Source organism: Podarcis bocagei, assembly GCF_964188305.1.
Source record: "Podarcis bocagei genome assembly, chromosome: 1".
Taxonomy (NCBI): domain Eukaryota; kingdom Metazoa; phylum Chordata; class Lepidosauria; order Squamata; family Lacertidae; genus Podarcis; species Podarcis bocagei.
In genome coordinates this window covers 128,725,158-128,745,834 of record NC_138125.1, presented here as the reverse complement: position 1 = coordinate 128,745,834, position 20,677 = coordinate 128,725,158, and the positions used below count along the sequence as shown (strand labels likewise).

At 43.9% G+C, this 20,677-nt stretch overlaps 1 protein-coding gene and 1 long non-coding RNA gene across 3 annotated transcripts in view; one reads left to right on the top strand and one right to left on the bottom strand.

The window, feature by feature from the left end:
* LOC308587852 (aldehyde oxidase 4-like) overlaps nt 1-20,677 on the top strand; it is a 77,646-nt gene that overhangs the window by 25,043 nt on the left and 31,926 nt on the right. For both annotated transcript variants that reach the window (XM_081195682.1, XM_081195683.1), the window contains 9 exons: nt 1,292-1,401; nt 3,711-3,895; nt 4,861-5,023; nt 6,423-6,515; nt 9,016-9,185; nt 10,926-11,040; nt 13,064-13,183; nt 15,767-15,863; nt 18,637-18,761. In XM_081195682.1, the coding sequence (XP_081051808.1) occupies nt 1,292-1,401; nt 3,711-3,895; nt 4,861-5,023; nt 6,423-6,515; nt 9,016-9,185; nt 10,926-11,040; nt 13,064-13,183; nt 15,767-15,863; nt 18,637-18,761 (1,178 nt within the window). The remainder of the gene's footprint in view (nt 1-1,291; nt 1,402-3,710; nt 3,896-4,860; nt 5,024-6,422; nt 6,516-9,015; nt 9,186-10,925; nt 11,041-13,063; nt 13,184-15,766; nt 15,864-18,636; nt 18,762-20,677) is intronic.
* The window catches only part of LOC308582269, a 33,466-nt gene continuing 29,080 nt past the window's right edge, over nt 16,292-20,677 (bottom strand). Inside the window, exon 2 of the long non-coding RNA XR_014005592.1 lies at nt 16,292-17,916. This is a non-coding gene — a long non-coding RNA (uncharacterized lncRNA). The remainder of the gene's footprint in view (nt 17,917-20,677) is intronic.

The window sequence follows — 20,677 nt, the reverse complement described above, 5'->3', positions numbered from 1 at the left end:
ACTATCTGCACTGGGTAGTTTGATCAAAATGTACACAATGAAATAACAGTTACAAATACAAATGGTGAGCGAATCAACTGACTAGGAACTTCTTCTGCTCTTATAAACTGTTAATAAGAAAGCTTTAGACACTTTGATCAACAGTAACATAGCATCTAGTACAGTAAGTTTTTTCCAATGATTTATTGGTAAACATAGATCCTATATTCTTTAAGCAGGGAGCCGGTCCACTGTCTCTCAGAACTTGTGGGGGGCCAGACTATTTTTTTGGGGGGGGGAGGAAATGAACAAATTCCTATGCCCCACAAATAACCCAGAGATGCATTTTAAATAAAAGGACACATTCTAGTCATGTAAAAACACGCTGATTCCTGGACCATCCATGGGCTGGATTTAGAAGGCGATTGGGCCGGATCCGGTCCCCGGGCCTTAGTTTACCTACCCATGCTCTAAGGACTGTGAACTATCTGTTTCTTGATTGAACTGAGAATTATTAGGAGACCCCTACCAGAGCTATAATAATATAATAATAATAATTTATTATTTGTACCCCGCCCATCTGGCTGGGTTTCCCCAGCCACTCTGGGTGGCTTCTACAGAAACCAAAAATACAGTAAAATCACACATTAAAAACTTCCCTGAACAGCTAGCACCTTTAACAAACTACAGCTCCCAGGATACTTTAGGGAAGCCGTGGCTGTAAAAGCGGTACAAGAATGCTTTAAACGGATGATGTGGATGTGATTCAATTTCATAATAGTGGGGAGGGGGCAGGAATAAAATAATATCCTAATAGCAGAAGTCATTTGGAGACTGCAGAATCCTTACTTTCCTTCCTGCTGTTTTGCTCTTACGACTATGATGAGAGAGAGAGGAAACTTACTAACTCATGTTCTGTTACAATGGCAAAATGCAGGGTGGTGTATTATTACATTAAGTCTATGATATATATCATATTGCCCAAGAAGACAATATATAATAATAAACAAGTGGAAGTCCATTGTATTTATCAACGACAAATGCCAACTGACAAGTGTGCAGGTTTGATCTTGCAAAGTTCTGAGCAATACTACCTTGGCTACAAATTGGAAGCATCTGAAATGGCTAGAATTATTTATAGCTGTCAGCACCCTTCATACAAATGTTTCTGTTGGGTAAATCAGCCGTTGAAGAGGGCCAGTTCTGCCTTAGAGCTTGAATAGATGCAGGGGTAATTTTCTCTTGCATGGGACAGATAAAATCAGTATCTGTTAAGAGCTCATTCTCTAAAGACTATTATTTCCTCTATCAGATGGATCACGACAGATTCCCTTGAATGATGAATTCCTTGCGGGCTTGCCACAGGCAGACCTTTCACCAAGAGAGGTCATAGTCTCTGTTTTTATCCCTTTCTCCAAGGAAGTAAGTTGTTTGTTTGTTTGTTTGTTTGTTTGTTTGTTTGTGTCTGTATGTTTTCCTCCCCACCCCTCCAAACACAAGATGCTTTCTGCACCGTGGAACACTTACGTTGGGCAAGACAATATTTGTATCAAAATCTCAACATAAATTAGTCCATGCAGGTACATAAATGACAGGTCAACACATTGCTGGAGAGAGAGGCAACATATTTCCAAATATTCATCTACCAGTAAAAAAATCACATGTAAATTACCTAGGGATCGGTGAAAGACACATTGCTCCCTGTTGCTCATTTATTTGTTTATTATATTTATCATCTGGTTTTCAGTTAGAAAATTGACACCTCAAATAGCCTACACCCTATAACAATTAAAATCCTACACAAATTTCGAAGACAGGACAAAATAGTCATACTTCACTAAATCAATATGCCAATACATAAAAAGCATGTATTGAAAACAGTCAATAAAGCTGCATTTAATAAAATGGGTGGTCTTCTCCAAATATATTCAGGGGTCTGGGAACAGAGAAACCAACATTTTTTAAAAAAATTGTAACTCTTGATTCCCTTTCACTCTCACTTGGATTCAACCTTCCGACTCTACAATTCTATGATTCCGTGATTCTATATTAGCTCTGGAAAGTTCAGATCAGTTTATTTCTTACTAGAATTTGCATATAACAAATTCCTCTAGCATGTCTCGATGTGCACACTCATTAACTTTTGTCCCACTGGGCACATAGGTATTGCAGGTTTCTGAAGAACTACAAAAATATGCTAAACCTGTGAGCAGTGTTGATTGCATATGTGCCATGGGTAGTAATATTGCCTTCACTAGTAAGCAGCCACAGTGCCGTCACCATCTCTGTAGAGCAGCTTTCCTCAACCTGATGCCCTTGAGATGTTGGGCTACAACTCTCATCCCTCACCAGGCTGGTGCTGATGGGAACTGTAGACCAAAACATCTGGAGACTGGGAAAGGCTGCTGTAGATGAATGATATCCAGATTTCTTGGATGGCTGAATGGCCCATGTGATGCCAGAGTTATCAACTCCCTTCTTTAATCCACTCCTATACAGCAAGAATAAAACAACCAAGTGAGGTTGAGTTTGATAGGAAGTATAGTTTATATCAGGCATCTCCAACTCCCAAGAGACAGTAAAAAAAAACAACTAAAAAAAAACTGGTAATGATCTACCCATTGTCATTGCCAAGAGTTGTTGATCTTTTTTTGGGAAGGGATGGTCAGAGTTGTTGAGCAATCTACCTGGAATACCCCTGCGATCTACCGGTAGATCGTAATCTACCATGCCTTTAAATACATGGATATTAACAACCAACCACATGTGCATTGGGACGCGGGTGGCGCTGTGGGTTAAACCACAGAGCCTAGGACTTGCTGATCAGAACGTCAGCGGTTCGAATCCCTGTGACGGAGTGTGAGCTCCCGTTGCTCGGTCCCTGCTCCTGCCAACCTAGCAGTTCGAAAGCATGTCAAAGTGCAAGTAGATAAATAGGTACCACTCCGGCAGGAAGGTAAACGGCGTTTCCGTGCGCTGCTCTGGTTTGCCAGAAGCGACTTAGTTTTGCTGGCCACCTGACCCGGAAGCTATACACCGGCTCCCTTGGCCAATAAAGCAAGATGAGCACCGCAACCCCAGAGTCGGTCACGACTGGACCTAATGGTCAGGGGTCCCTTTACCTTTTTACATGTGCATTGCCCTGTGTATACATGAGCTAGGATGGAAACATCTTCCCAGCGAGTTTATGATGTAGTCTATTGTTTGGCAGATATACGTATGATGACTGAAGGTGGCAATCTGTCAGGGTGAAATTACACATTACATTGTTCATATGCCTTTAAAAAGCACGACTACTTCCATTTTGAAAAAAATCAATTTTGGCACTCCAATCTGGAATAGGTCCTTGATCTAGATCAGGGCCCTGCAATGTCTCACAACAAAATTCTCCCCTGTCTGCTGTTTTACTCCTGAATATGTTTCTTGTAGTAAACTGTACGCATTTAAGGGCAAACAGTTGCTTGGGAAGAGAGCGGTTTTCAGAGGGAAACAGGAGCAGGGCCCAGACTGGGAACACATTCCAGACTGAAGCTTTGCACATGTTATTTCCTTCCAAAATAAAAGTGGCAAGGGTAATCACACTTTTTATAAAGACCACGAATAATGTAACATGTAATTTGACCCTTACTGACTGTTTCACGGAAGGCTCTTTACGTATAATGTCACCCTACAGCTACTAGTATGATGAGGGCAATAAAATAAACCCAATTTCTCCTCCTTGCATCTGCCAGGATGAATTTGTGTCAGCATTCCGGCAGGCTGAGCGACGAAAAAATGCATTGTCTGTGACAAATTCTTCAATGAGAGTCCTTTTCCAGCCAGGCACTGGTGTCATTGAGGACATGGCTATTTTATATGGTGGCATTGGTCCTACCACAGTGAGCGCAAGAAATACCTGTCAGAAGCTCATTGGAAGGTACATTGACTGTAACATTTGACATTATATAGGAATAGCTGTTTCTTGCTTTTGGAAGAGTTTGGGGCAGAATCTAGAAGCTAGGAAAATTAAACTCTCTCTGTACTTAAACCTTGTCTGCAAGTAGTAATGAAAAACTTTTGTTTTTTTAAAGGTGGGCAAATGTCTTCATTTCAAAATTGGTTTGTATCATGTCAGAATGCTGCTCTTAAAAACAAACAAGCAAAAGCACCTCTCCAACATTTCACCAAACCACACTGGAGTGGAAGTGGAGAAGAATTGCAATTTCTGTGAATATGAATTTGGGATAAAATTTCAGAGCACAATTATACATATCAGTTTTCTAGGAATTTTTTTCATTCTGTGGTTCCCGGGAATTGTGGGACTAGATGTCATGTAATTCAGTTCCCTGAACTGTGGCAAGATCATGCAATCATTTTTTCATTTATTACCCAACCTTCTCCCTAGGGTTCCAGGGCAGGTTACAACATGAAAACACCATGTTAAATAAAACAAAACCTTCCACACTCTTATGTATTTGGGTTAAGATTTAGGGAAGTTTTTAATATTTAATGCTGTATTGTTTTAAACACTCAATTGGGAGCTGCCTGGAGTGGCTGAGGAAACTCAGCCAGATGGGCGGGGTATAAATTATTATTATTATTATTATTATTATTATTATTATTATTATTATTATTAAGATGACACAAATCTTAACTGCATCGTTCCTTATTAGTCAAGTCATGACCTATGTACATCTTCATATCCTGCTTATCAGTTCCTGAGAAACCTGAAATGAAATCCCATCTGTTGAGTTTTCTTGTGGCAAAGTGTACTTCGTTATCAAAGTCACTTTAATAAACGCATTTGGAAACCTTTTTCTCCTCACCCCTTCAAAACTCTGCATATACATATCTATCGTTTGCTAAAATAAACTTATTTGGTTGTATTATTTCTCCCCCCAGCAACTGGGATGAAGAGATGCTGAATGAAGCTTGCAGGCTAATTCTTGAAGAAATTATCCTCTCTCCTTCAGCCCCGGGTGCAAAAGTGGAATACAGACGAACCCTGCTTGTCAGCTTCTTCTTCAGATTTTATCTGCAAGTGCTACAAGGTTTAAAGAACATGGTAAATAACACCCCAAAGAACAAAGCAGGCCAATAACTAAGAATGTCACAAAATGGCGCCCAAGCCTTCAGGCTTCTCCAGAGCTCTTCATCAGGCTGGGTATTAAGCAAAGGGGGGGGGAGAGAAAATAATAATCACCCTTCCTATTTGAGTAGAAAGCCTTATACCTTTCCACTCCAGTCTCCAGCAACTCTTCACTCAGTTCCCAAAAGCTATGTGGTATGGGAAATAGCTCTGCTGTAAATCAAGCCGATATTAAAGGCACAAGAGCAAGTCTGGCCTTATTTTGGGGGTAAGCAGTTAGTAACTGAGCTAGGTACATATTCACACGGTGCTTATGGCACACATGCATCTGAATACAAGTGGCTTGCAACACATATAAGAGGGTGCCATTGTCTTGCCTACTTTCCATAGGCACTCTGTTGACCACTATGAGAGCAGAATTCTGGACCAGATGGACCTTTCATCTGATCCAAGAAGGCTTCTCTTGTGTTCACTATAGGTGGATAAGAAATAAACTATCCCTCCTCTTAAAAACAATGTTCCTCCTACTTTCCTGCCTCTACCAAAGATCATTGTTTCCATTAACAATTTTTACACCCCGTTTGTCTTACGTACAGCAGGCTTTTCTTCCTATGTAGAAAAATTGTCTTACGTACAACAGGCTTTTCTTCCTATGTAACAGATGCCATGCTGTTTTCATTCAGCCAGTGCTTCATGTTGGCTCGAATACAACTTTTTACAAAAATTATAAAGTTTGTTAAAATGTTATAAGTGGAGATTTTGCTACATGACTGGAAACCTCCCCCCCCCCCCATGTGGAGAAAGGACACACCAGAAGTAGTTGTGCAAGTCATACAGTGGTGCCCCGCAAGACGAAATTAATTCGTTCCGCAATTTTTGTCGTCTAGCGAATTTTTCATCTTGTGAATCACGAAATCCCATAGGAATGCATTGAAAATCAATTAATGCGTTCCTATGGTCAAAAAAAGTCCAAACAAAGCCAAATTTGGTACAACAACAGTTTATTAACTGCTCTTTAAAGTCACACATACTGTAAAGAGCAGTTCAAAAATTGAAGGGAAAATAAATTAACTTTATAAACAAAACATGTCTTTGTTTTTAGACAAAGGAAACAAAGCCGCGAGACGTTTTCGTCTTGCGAAGCAAGCCCATAGGGAAATTTCATCTTGCGAGGCAAATCGAAAACGGAAAAACCTTTCGTCTAGCGAGTTTTTTGTCTTGCGAGGCATTCGTCTTGCGAGGTACCACTGTATCTTAATTTCAGCACCCTGGTAGTACATATTTGGGCAATGAATTACCATTATATGGTTGCTTGCCCCTGAATAATTTCTTGGGGAAAATTGATGTAATATATAATTAATTTGTCTTCCCACAGAATCCTTCTAAGTATCCTGACTTGCCAAAGAAATACGCCAGTGCTTTAGGCGAGTTCCGTGAGAAACCACCTCAGGGTATGCAAATATACCAGGTCAGTGAGATTGTTTTCATTGCTTTTCATCATCTAACATTAACATTCATGCCAATGCTATCATGTTAACCCACCCTTCTCTAAGTATAATGGGTTGTATTCAACTGAGATCTACCCAGAGTAGGCCCACTGAAATTAATGCTTCTAAGTTACTCATATCCATTAAGTTCAATGGGTCTAGTCTTAGTACTTAGCATGGCTTTCCACCCAGTGAAGGGACACGGGTGGCGCTGTGGGTTAAACCACAGAGCCTAGGACTTGCCGATCAGAAGGTTGGCGGTTCGAATCCCCACGACGGAATGAGCTCCCGTTGCTCAGTCCCTCCTCCTGCCAACCTAGTACTTCGAAAGCACGTCAAGGTGCAAGTAGATAAATAGGTACCGCTCTGGTGGGAAGGTAAACGGCGTTTCCGTGCACAGCTCTGGTTTGCCAGAAGCAGCTTAGTCATGCTGACCACATGACCCAGAAGCTGTACGCCGGCTCCCTCGGCCAATAAAGTGAGATGAGCGCCACAACCCCAGAGTCGGCCACGACTAAACCTAATGGTCAGGGGTCCCTTTACCACCCAGTGATCTGTGACTTAACTAATTGATTAAGTGGTTTACACCAATAAAAATATAAAACAAAGCAATAGAATACAAATCAGGTATAATGAAAACAATTCCTTGACTCCGACACACAGAAGGAAAATCATCATGAAATTGTTGTTCAATTCCATAAAATTCCAGCTGTGAAAAAGCAATAAACAAATCTTCAGCTCAGCCCACCTCCAAAAACTTGCCAGAAGAGGTGTTTCCTAAATGAGTATAGGGAAGCGGCCAGGTGCACCCCAGTGGGGAGTTACATAGATGCAAAGCCACCATTGAAAAGGCCCTTTCCCAGGACCCTGTGCTATGTACTTCTCCCTGCACAGGAACCACTGCAGATCTCAAGGCATGGGCAAGCTGGGATGGGAGCAGTCATTCTCTCAGCTACATGAGACCCGGGTCATTCAGGGATTTAAACAGAAGTGTAAGCACCTTGAATTGGGCCTGGAACTCAGTTGCCAACCAATGTAGCTGTTGTAAAATGGGGGTTAGATGCACTCAAGCCACGGCCCCAACCAGCAACTGGCTGTCGTATTTTGCTCTAATTGCAGTTTATGGACCTTTTTCAAGGGCAGCCCCACAAGAGAGTACAATACAGGCGTCTATGACCGAGAACAATACAGTGGTGCCTCTGGTTACGTACTTAATTCGTTCCAGAGGTCCGTTCTTAACCTGAAACTGTTCTTAACCTAATCCAGTAGTAAATTAGTATACATACAAATAAATAAATCAGATCACCAAAAAACCAGGATCTCAGCAACAAAATGTCAACATGGAACCAGAATATCACTCTAAGGCCAAAGGCCCAGTGAAACAATCCTTTTAAGGAGAGTCAGACAACCTGCAGTATGGAAGCCCATATGAATCTCTTGCAGGGAGAGTTCCACAATCTAGACACTACTGCTAAAAAGATCCTGCCTGATGTCTGTTGGTTTCTGCTTTCCTCACTGTGCAGCAAATGCTTGTCACAAGACAATGTTTACATTCCACAGTCAGAGTTACTGTTGGGTTCCCACATGAATGGGAGACTGGGTGTGACATACACTGGTTTCCTGTTTTTCTCAGTGTTCTCTCGGTTTCTTTGTGTCGAGAGTTGTTGCTTCTCTGCTCTCACAGAGGCAAGATGTATGTTTGTGTGCTCTCAGCATAGCTTGTAAATAAACTTCAGCATGTAGCACATTACCTGCTTATCCTTTCATCTGCGTGACTACGCTCTGCTTGGGCTCAAGATAAGACGAGCCTGTACCAGCTCCAGATGTGCCGGAGCTGGTCAAATCTCACAATGTCACCATTAATTGAACCACTGAAAGTGGTGGGACAGAGAGCAGGGTCTCCACTGGTTATCTTAAGAATTAGGCAGATTCATGAGGTAGAAAGTTGTCCTCCATAATACCAAGGATACTAATTGAAAATGTTTACATATACTAACAGAAAACGTATATTTGGCCAACATGATTTCATAGCTTGACTGGTCCTCCTATATAAGCCAATATGGAATTGAAGCTTTGGGTACAGATAGTAACATGGTACAAGTTCTGGGCCCAACGTTCAGCCTGTACAAATTGAAATACAACCATGTTGTCACCATATAATTTTCGTAGGATTTTCTGAGTAATACTCAGTAAACTAATGAACCGACTGTACAGTGGTACCTTGGGTTAAGTACTTAATTCGTTCTGGAGGTCCGTTCTTAACCTGAAACTGTTCTTAACCTGAAGCACCACGTTAGCTAATGGGGCCTCCTGCTGCCGCTGTGCCACCGGAGCACAATTTCTGTTCTCATCCTGAAGCAAAGTTCTTAACCTGAAGCACTATTTCTGGGTTAGTGGAGTGTGTAAGCTGAAGCATATGTAACTTGAAGCGTATGTAACCCGAGGTACCACTGTATAGTAAATGTCTCTACCATATGACAGGATGTAGACCCTCATCAGCCTCCTCAGGACCCAGTGGGGCGTCCCATCATGCACCAGTCTGGTATTAAACATACCACCGGTGAAGCAGACTATGTCGACGACATGCCTCCAGAGGAAGGGCAGCTCTACATGGCTGTGGTCACCAGCACATGCGCCCACGCAAAGATTCTGTAAGTAACAAGAAGGAATGCGCGTGAGGAAAGTGTGGGAGTAGAACATGGGAAGGAGGACATATTGTAACAGATGCTGACCATGCTTTGAATCTTGGTTTGGTTTACTTCAGGAGTGGGCTGGAATGCAAGTGTGCTTGCAAACGTAGGGGGAAAGAGGAGGGCTTGACATACAGCTCTTTTAAACAAGAGTGGAGTGCTCTGGAAGTGCTAATTCAGTGCATCCAACACACGAGGCTGATATCCACACCCAGTTCTACCATTAGGGACAGTGAGGCAGCTGCCTGAAGCAGCCAATTTGGAGTGTCATGAAAGGGTGGCAAATGGTTTGCTAGTTAATTTATTACAGTGGTACCTTGGGTTAAGTACTTAATTCGTTCTGGAGGTCCGTACTTAACCTGAAACTGTTCTTAACCTGAAGCACCACTTTAGCTAATGGGGCCTCCTGCTGCTGCCGCGCTGCCGGAGCACGATTTCTGTTCTCATCCTGAAGCAAAGCTCTTAACCCGAGGTACTATTTTTGGGTTAGCAGAGTCTGTAACCTGAAGCGTATGTAACCCGAGGTACCACTGTATTGTTGTGTTTAAACTCTCAGGGACAGGGTGCGGGGGGGAGGCGTGCTTGTGGTCTTTTCTGCCTCAAATTACTTGACCAGATGGGCACTCTTCAACTTTATTTGAGAGTGTGGGACAGCACCATTTATTGTCCTGCAAAATGTCTAGGGTAGGGTTACCAGACGTCCCCAGTTCCCTGGAACAGTCCCTGGATTTGCAAATCTATCCCCGGACAAATTCCGTCCCCGGAATGTCCCCAGATTTGCAAATCTGTCCCCGGGAAACGTGGCAGCGGCAGCCTCAGCAGCCCGGAGCCAGCCTGCTAGTGCAGTTGGCTCTGGCTGGCTTCAGGAGCTGCTTGCTGCTTGCTGCCATGGCGCCCACCATTTTTCCTCGCCAGAAGTCCCCATATGATGTGTTGCACACAAAACACATCCTATGGGGACTTATGGGAGGCAAACTGGCGGACGCCCTGGCAGTGAGCAGCTCCTGAAGCCAGCCAGAGCCAACTGCACTACCAGGCTGGCTCCAGGCTCTTGACTACCGCTGCCATTGCCACTGCTGAAGGGTAACCGGGGACGTCCGGCGGTACAGATCTCCTGCCCCCTTTGTTTTGACTGATCAGGGGAGGCTAGGTAGTTGCGGGCGCGCGGCCGTTGCCCACTTTTTAAAAAACTCTGCGGATTTATGTTTCACAGGGTGCAACAAAGGGGCTTTTTACCTTTATACAATATGCATGTGTGCTTAGGCCCAGGATCTTTTGTCTCACCATCCCCACTACTGACTCCCTGTTGCTACTCAGCTTCAAAAAAAAAAAAAAAAAAAAGAGAGAAGGGTTTCTGGATTAATTGAAAAAAATCTGGTAACCACAGGTGGACCCTGACCTGCACATATCAGCTGCCTGCCTGTATTGCAGTTAGGGGTGATTTCACACATATATAGGTACCAGTTAAGATAGTACAAAGAGGTTTTTAAGACTAAATACATTGGGTTGTTTCACTATCTGTTTCCAGCTGCAGAAATACTAGCTGTGCACAACTTAGACAGGTAGGGGGAAAGTGCATGTTTACTTTAGCCCCTGAATGTTTATTTCTTAAAACATTTATTTATTTAATTCATCTGGCCATCATGTTTGATCACTGCGACCCATGGGAACAAAAGTGTTCTATTTATCTCTCCTTTCCAGATCCATTGATGTGTCAGAGGCCTTAGAAGAACCAGGGGTGGTTGCCGTGGTAACAGCAGCTGATATTCCAGGGCATAATGGGGATGGAAAAGAGGAAATTTTTGCTAGCGAAGAGGTATTTTCTGAGCTTTTTGCCTTCCTATCCAACATCTACTCAGAGATAAGCAGGCCTAGAATTGTACCCTAAAAATATCAAAGGCAGACACAGTGGTGCCCCGCAAGACGAATGCCTCGCAAGACGGAAAACTCGCTAGACGAAAGAGTTTTCCGTTTTGGAGGTGCTTCGCAAAACGAATCTCCTATGGGCTTGCTTCGCAAGACGACAATGTCTTGCAAGTTCCTGCGATATTTTCCCCTTTCCCCCCCTTTTTCTAAGCCGCTAAGCCGCTTATCAGCTGATCCGATAAGCCGATAAGCCGCTAATAGCGCTAATAGCGCTAATCCGCTAATCCGCTAATAGGGTTGCTTCGCAAGACGAAAAAACCGCTAGACGAAGAGAATCATAGAACGGATTCTTTTCGTCTTGCGAGGCACCACTGCATTTACAATTCCTTGGGCATGACTAGACCACTAGAACCGAGTTGCTTTGGAGGAAAACGCTAACAAACTTTCAGAGGAAGGAAAGTAATTGCTAGCTGTAGCATCTTTCATCACCATAGCTCCTGGACAGGGAAAGTCAAATAGTGAAAATCTCAGTTCTAGGCAACCCTTAAATGTGCAAGACTCCCCACAGTGTCTGTGTCTGAATCATTGTTTGAAGGATCCATGAATGCAGGATTAAAACATAAATGTATTTTAAAGGCTTGTGTTCAACATAGCACTGAGGCTGAAACTCTGCAAACGTGAAGGTTTTCCTTGTGCAGCAGAAACTCTTCTCCCTCTGCATCCCCCTAAATCCGTCTGGGGACTCCCCCAACCCTCCAGAGCAAATTTGGGGATGGTATGGGGCACACATTGGGGAAGAAGAGGTGAATTCCCATTATGCTGGGACCTTTAGCATATGCACTCTATCATAGAGCTATAACCCTTGGAGATAAGATTCCGCAACTAGAACTCCTTAGACTAACCCTGTATGGTGGGTCAATATTATTAACCCATATATCAGATGGATGTACTGGGCTATTTAAGGCCACCTATTTGGGTATGTGGTAGAGATTACTTTTGAGTTGGGAATTTGAAATTCACTGCCTCTTAGCCACTATCCCATAAAGTTAGACACAAGCCCCAGTCTTCACCCCTTAATTGTCATGAATTTCAAAGGATTGTTTAAAAAAATCAAATGTTTATGTTGGTCCTCAGTCATTCTATATACTTTATATTTTTTGGTCTCCAATATGTATACCCTTTTTAAAAAACAACAACACCCTAGTTACTGAAAGCAAATTACCATATTTTTTGCTCTATAAGACTCACTTTTTCCCTCCTAAAAAGTAAGGGGAAATGTGTGTGCGTCTTCTGGAGCGAATGCAGGCTGCGCAGCTATCCCAGAAGCCAGAACAGCAAGAGGGATTGCTGCTTTCCTCTTGCTGTTCTGGCTTCTGAGATTCAGAATATTTTTTTTATGTTTTCCTCCTCCAAAAACTCGGTGCGTCTTGTGGTCTGGTGCGTCTTATAGAGTGAAAAATACAGTAATTTATCCACTCTTGTATGGAAGTCTTCTGCTTAAACAGATAAACTGGAAGCGCTACATGATGCATGCTAAATACTTCATATTTACTTAAGATAAATGCCACATATATATACTTTACCAGTGGCTTTCATTGGCAAACCTCTGACATATCCACTTGTCAGCTCGTCATTGCAGAGAATTCTGAGGAGTCTTCTAGGGTGGGCCCTCAGTTCAGTTGAGGTCAGAGATTACTAATGGCATGAGACATGCAAATTAGAATATTCCCACCCTTCCTCTGTGCCTGTACATTGAAGAGGAAGGTTGGTAGTGGTAAGCAAGCAATTCACCTTCTGTTACTAATATCCTCACTGTGCTTGAAAAGCTTCCAGAGAACCCGAGGATAGTCTCTGGAACATGGCTTGAAACCCAAAGCCTTAGCATGAAATCTATCGAAGTACATTAAACAACCATGTTGTTGTTGTTCTGTATAGTGAAGCCATTCCATTTCTGTTGGTCGGGTGTCATGCAGGTACTATATATCGGCCACATTATCTGCGGTGTGGTTGCAGAATCCTACGAGTGCGCAAAGCGAGCCAGAAGAAAAGTGAAGATAGAGTACCAAGAACTGGAACTGATCCTGACCATTGAGGTAAGAAATCAGCCTCTCATTTGTGAAGCTTCAAGATGTACATTACTTGCACTCTATCTTAACTATTGGAATAGATAAGAACAGTGCTTTTTTCTGGGGGGACGCATACCCCTAAACATTTTGTGAATCTTTGTACTTTTGTCCATTTACTGTATTCATTTCCCCCGATTTGAACTAGAAAATGGTGATTTTACTGAGTCAAAATGAGAGTACCCATAAACATTTTTTAAGGAAAAAAGCACTGGATAAGAACATTAGAAAAGCCAAGGCAATGCTCCAGCTACTCTAGCATCCTCTTTCCTCCTGCCAGATACAATGGTACCTTGGGTTAAGTACATAATTCGTTCCGGAGGTCCGTTCTTAACCTGAAACTGTTTCTTAACCTGAAGCACCACTTTAGCTAATGGGGCCTCCTGCTGCTGCTGTGCCACCGGAGCACGATTTCTGTTCTCATCCTGAAGCAAAGTTCTTAACCCGAGGTACTATTTCTGGGTTAGCAGAGTCTGTAACCTGAAGGGTATGTAACCTGAAGCATATGTAACCTGAGGTACCACCGTAAAGCCCAAAGTCAGGAATAAAAAAAGCAGCCCTCCATGGCTGATGGCTTCATAATATTCAAAGTTCTCCCAAAGGGCAAGAAAAGGCATCTTGTAAGGTAAAGGTAAAGGGACCCCTGACCATTAGGTCCAGTCGTGACCAACTCTGGGGTTGTGGCGCTCATCTCGCTTTATTGGCCGAGGGAGCCGGTGTACAGCTTCTGGGTCATGTGGCCAGCATGACTAAGCCGCTTCTGGCGAACCAGAGCAGCGCACAGAAACGCCGTTTACCTTCCCGCCAGAGTGGTACCTATTTATTTACTTGCACTTTGATGTGCTTTTGAACTGCTAGGTTGGCAGGAGCAGGGACCGAGCAACGGGAGCTCACCCCATCGCGGGGATTTGAACCGCCGACCTTCTGATCGGCAAGTCCTAGGCTCTGTGGTTTAACCCACAGCGCCACCCGCATCCCTTGAGGCATCTTGTACCTGAGGCAAATAAATAGGATGGCAAACGCACACCTGCATAGGATCTGCATGACCTTTCAGTCTTAAGGATGCTATTAGAACATGCAATACCCTGGTTTGACAGCCTATAGGTTAACACTGATAGCATTCAGATGACCATATCTTAATAAGCTGTGTCGCATTTTGGCTACACCCCTCCCCATCAACCACCCCAAACTCATGCCTCTGTGCAAGCGAACAAACAAGCCAGGAAGGATTTCACCAACTACAGTTCTCCATTTTGTCTGAACCAAGAAACTATGGCATCGGAACAAGTCAGGACATTAAGCCAAACTGTTGTACTGCTTCTTGTCCAGATGAGCTTGAATCATCCAAATATAGCCACTGTGTGCATGTATTTGATGGTTCTGAATTTCAAATTAAAAGGGCTTATTGGCTATGTCCATAAGTATACAGTAGTCTCCTTTCAGTAATGTCAGGATGACAGAGTACATACAAATGTACTTAGAACCAGTGTGGTGTAGTGTTTAAGAGTGGTGGACTCGTAATCTGGTGAACCGGGTTCGATTCCCCGCTCCTCCACATGCAGCTGCTGGGTGACCTTGGGCTAGTCACACTTCTTTGAAGTCTCTCAGCCCCACTCACCTCACAGAGTGTTTGTTGTGGGGGAGGAAGGAAAAGGAGATTGTTAGCTGCTTTGAGACTCCTTCGGGTAGTGATAAAGCGGGATATCAAATCCAAACTCCTCCTCCTCTTAGCATTTTTCGCGTACCTCAGACCGTTTAGTGCACTTTACGTACAGCAGGCGAGGGGAGCCTGTAGCCCTACAGATGTTGTTCGACTCCAACTCCCATCATCTGTAACCATTGGCCATATTGGCTGTTGGGAGTTGGAGCCTAGTGATATCTGAAGGGTCACAGTTCCCCACCCGTGGCATATAGTATCTCAGCAACCTTTAAAACAACCTATAAGATGTCAGTATCATTATCCACATGTGATAGATTGTGGGGTAAGGTGGTTGAGCGATATTGGTTCACTTGAAGACGCCTAGTAAATTCATGGCTGAGGCTCAAAGCTCAACATTCTGATTACTGTGCTACACCTCCAGCTGCTTTCTGGATGAAATATGTTCCCCATTCTCACAGGTACTACTCATGTAATAATACTCACTGTAGATACAACTGTCAAAGAACAATACGAGAATGGGGCTTGAACAGATGGACAAAGAACACCAAATGCCTTCACCATAACACGAAAAAGGGCGGATTTTGGGATGCCTGAGACAGACCAAGCATCTTTTTTAATGTATTTGTTTATTATTTATTTCTGGAGATAGTTCTTTCCCATACAGCACTTTGGACACAGATCTTTCAACAACAGGGATTTGATGAACAGGAAAAGAACCTATTGTTTAGTTTCTGACCAGGCATGAGCCAACTCCTTAGCTAGAGTAAAATCAGTGCAACTATACTGGGAAAGAATATCAGTGCATCTGAAAGAACTGTAAGATGGTAGTGATGAGGACGACACAGTGCTTTGTGTTCTGGGATTTGAATGCTGTGTTTCCTCCTATTTTTCAGGAAGCAGTTAAGCACAAGTCATTCTTGACAGAAGAAAAGAAAATAGAAAGAGGAAACATTACAGAATCGTTTAAGAATGTTGAGAACATCATTGAAGGTAGGGTGCTATCAGTAATGGATGGTGTTCTCGTGACATAGCAGCAAGCAGGTTCAGTCTATCTGTTTGTTGTTGTTTAGTCGTTTAGTCGTGTCCGACTCTTTGTGACCCCATGGACCAGAGCACGCCAGGACCTCCTGTCTTCCACTGCCTCCCGTAGTTTGGTCAAACTCATGCTCGTAGCTTTGAGAAGACTGTCCAACCATCTTGTCCTCTGTCGTCCCCTTCCCCTTGTGCCCTCCATCTTTCCCAACATCAGGGTCTTTTCCAGGGAGTCTTCTCTTCTCGTCTGTCTGTTTAAATTTCATTTAAATTGATCACAGATTGGTATGATTACTGGGTGACAACTGTGCCATGAGCACTCCTTATGCAGAAAACATAGCTGTGTGAATCAGAGATGGGGAAGACTTTCAATTCAGTTCTTCTTCTTCTTTTATTTTATTTTATTAATTACCTTCTAAGGCACCATCTCAAGGTGATTTACACATAAAATAATTTAAAACGGTAAAAACACAAAAACAACAAATACATTTAAAACAAGAGTAAAACCCTAACAAGTGGACACTCGTGGCAAAGATCCATTTATCCATGTCATAGACTGGTTGGATACAGAGGAGTGGTGAGATGAACCAGCTGGGAAGCCACCAAGGCAGGCATCCCCAAACTCCGCCCTCCAGATGTTTTGGGACTACAATTCCCATCATCCCTGACCACTGGTCCTGTTAGCTAGGGATGATGGGAGTTGTAGTCCCAAAACATCTGGAGGGCCGAGTTTGGGGATGCCTGCACCAAGGGAAGAAGGCTCAGAGCCTAGGAAGTGATGGTGGGACAACAACGAGTGGTCAGAGGGAGAAGACTGGGAAGAGGAGGTATTGGAAGCTGAAGAGTAACAGGGTTTAGTGAGTAGGAAGAGTCTGTAGCAGAGAGTCTCTGGCTTGCTGCCCCCCCCCCCCAGCAGCCTGGCTCTGCTGTCCAGGTAAAACACAATACACTTAGATATCTTCACAATAGGGGTGCATGGATCAGTCTACTTTTGGTCTGTGTTAATTCTGCACGTTTTCATTTTTTAAAAAACCCAGTTTTGTTCTTTTTTGTTGTAATCTCTGGTTTAAAAAAACCAACAAAGCAGCATGGAAACTTGTATTTCTGTATGCATTTTCTCACAAAATACACATTTCTAACGTATTTTTGCTCTAAATTCACATTTCTATACAGTGGTACCTCGGGTTAAGTACTTAATGCGTTCTGGAGGTCTGTACTTAACCTGAAACTGTTCTTAACCTGAAGCACCACTTTAGCTAATGGGGCCTCCTGCTGCTGCTGTGCCGCCGGAGCATGATTTCTGTTCTCATCCTGAAGCAAAGTTCTTAACCTGAAGCACTATTTCTGGGTTAGCGGAGTCTGTAACCTGAAGCGTATGTAACCCGAGGTACCACTGTATAGCCTAAAACACATCCACAAATTGCATCATAAAATTGGGAGGTCAAAACCCACAGGATAGCTGACCTTTGTAGGGAACCAATTCCTCAAGCACCCCAGCATTATAAACGGCTCCCTTATTATTCCCAGACATGAAAAACCACCACTCAGATGTAAGCCCTATTGAACTACCAGGAATGAGGATTGCAGCCTATTCTCCCCACTCCCAGTTTTGTAAAATATTTTTATTGTTATTTTCACACAGAAAGAGAAATACTGTAGCCTGAAAAGCTGCATAGCACACCACCTCACCTCCAAGAAGAAGGAGAATTAAAAGTACCGCAGATGCCTCGAAGAGAAAACAGAAACTCAAAGCCTTTCCTAAAGCTAGACAGACACACAGTCGTACCTTGGTTGTTGAACGCCTTGGTACTCAGACGTTTAGGCTCCTGAATACCGCAAACCCGGAAGTGAGTGTTCTGGTTTGTGAACCTTTTTTGGAAGCCAAATGTCCAACAGGGCTTCTGCAGCTTTCATTGAGTGCAGGAAGCTCCTCCAGTTTTTGAACCATTCCGGGAATCAAATGGACTCCCGGAACGGATTAAGTTCGACAACCAAGGTACGACTGTATAAACTCATCAGCTCCCCTCTTGTCCACACCAGTCTAGTCATCTGAGTAGTTTTTCATATTTTGTTTTGTATGGGTCTCTTCTTGGTTTCCCTTCAGTGCCTCTCTACCATCTGTTTCAATCTGTTGAAACATCTGTTGTCAGCTTCGCCTTTGAGCCAGTGCCACCGACTGGGCTCAACCTCTTCAGCCCCGACTGGGCCAGGTGAGCTGGGATAGCACTTCCAGAGAGCTTCCACGCAGGAATCAGGTCTAAGTGCTGTGGACTCACAACTCAGAGCTGTGAGCACCAAACTCACTTCCAAAAGTCAGCGGAGCACAGCAGAGCATGAACCACACGAACGACAGCTTCGAAGAATAACTTCTTTTATTCTCTACAGCTACTGTAAAACTAACTAGCAGACTAACAGGAGACGCTGGACTGCGTGAGTGTTACAGCTGCTTGAGCAGCGACCTTATCTATACACAGATAACACTCAGACTCCCTCTTTGAAGTCAGGCTGGAGCAGAATAAGTAATGAGCAAAATCCGCCCCCTCCTCTCTAAAACACTGTCAGGAGATTCTTGCAATGGGAAGGGGTGAAATATCCTCATCTGTTTGTTGTTCCTGCTTGTCTTAACCATCCCCTTTTATGAATCCTACAGGCTAAGACATGCGATGAAGTGCTGCATAGTATGGTGAGGTACAAATCTAATCAAATTAGCCATGCAATTGTTTTTTAACAGGCGAAATCCATGTCGGAGGGCAGGAGCATTTTTACCTGGAAACAGACAGTGTGTTTGTCGTTCCAAGAAAAGAGGATAAGGAAATGGATATATATACGTCTACCCAATATGGTTCGAAAGTCCAGGTGAGGCAACTCAAGTCCTTGACTGCTAGCGTGGGGAAACTCCACAACTATTTCAGCAGTACACATGAGATGGACCCCACTGGCACAAAAGAGTCTTAAACTGGATGTAATCAGTTGTTGATGTTTGTAATTAAAAACAACAGCATTTGTATTGATACAAAAGTTAGGTGCCACCCCCACTCTGCAAGATTCTGAGGATTCCAGGCACTCGCCCAGGGTCATTGTTCCTTTGGTAGCTGTCATCTTTTATTTCTACACACAAAAATACATATACACACATGCTGAATTTCTGTCTTTCAGCATGTGTATCCATTCTCCATAGACATGCTGCTGTTGTTTGACAGCACAGTGGTATCTCGGGTTAAGAACTTAATTCGTTCTGGAGGTCCATTCTTAACCTGAAACTGTTCTTAATCTGAAGCACCACTTTAGCTAATGGGGCCTCCTGCTGCCGCCACACCGCTGGAGCACGATTTCTTACCTCTCTCGCCCTGACCTAGCCACTGTGATCCACGCGACGGTCACCTCCAGACTGGATTATTGTAACTCGCTCTACGTGGGGCTGCCCTTGAGACTGACCCAGAAACTCCAGCGGGTGCAGAATGCTGCAGTGAGACTCCTTACGGGGGTCTTCGCTGTGAAACCACATTCACCCGGTGCTATACCAGCTGCACTGGCTCCCGGTGGAGTACAGGATCAGGTTTAAGGTGCTGGTTTTAACCTTTAAAGCCCTATACGGCTAGGACCCTCGTACCTACGGGACCGCCTCTCCTGGTATGCCCCACAGAGAAACGTACGGTCTTCAAATACAGTGGTACCTCGCAAGACGAATGCCTCGCAAGACGAAAAACGCGCAAGATGAAAGAGTTTTCCGTTTTTTGAGTCGTTCCGCAAGACGAATTTCCCTATGGGCTTGCTTCGCAAGACGAAACATCTTGCAAGTTCTTGCGAGTTTGTTTCCTTTTTCGTAAAGCCGCTAAGCCGTTAATAGCTGCTAAGCCGCTAATAGCCGCTAAGCCGCTAATAGCCGTGCTTTGCAAGACGAAAAAACCGCAAGACGAAGAGACTCACGGAACGGATTAATTTCGTCTTGCGAGGCACCACTGTGAAAACATCTTGAAGGTCCCAGGCCACAGAGAAGTTAGGCTGGCCTCAACTAGAGCCAGGGCTTTTTCGGCTGTGGCTCCGATCTGGTGGAACACTCTGTCACAAGAGACTAGGGCCCTGCGGGACTTGACATCTTTCCGCAGGGCCTGCAAGACAGAGCTGTTCCACCAGGCCTTTGGCCAGGGCACAGCCGGACTCCCTCCCTCGGCAATCTTTGCGGAGCTCTGGCCCAATGGTTGCCAGTGGCTTGATTTGAATTAATTTTATAATGAGTGATTTTAGAGTGTTGTTTGTGCTGTACTGTTGTACTGTTTTATTGTTGTTAGCCGCCCTGAGCCCGGCTTCAGCTGGGGAGGGCGGGATATAAATAAAAATTATTATTATTATTATTATTCTGTTCTTATCCTGAAGCAAAGTTCTTAACCTGAAGCACTATTTCTGGGTTAGTGGAGTCTGTAACCTGAAGCGTATGTAACCTGAGGTACCACTGTACAGTGGTACCTCAGGATGTGAAAAGGGTCTGTTCCGGAGTCCCGTTCGCATCCTGAACAGAACATAAGACGCGACTGCGCATCTGCACATGTGCGGGTCGTGTTTCGCCGCTTCCGCACATGCGCGTGACATCATTTTGATTGCGCATGCACGAGCAGTGAAACCCAGAAGTAACGCGCTCCGTTACTTCCGGGTCGCGCTCCGTTACTTCTGGGTCGCCATGTAGCGCAACCCGAAAATACTTATCCTGAAGCGTATTTTTCCCGAGGTATGACTGTAGTGGTTCTTTTTCTCCTATTTTGTTGTAACAGAATCTG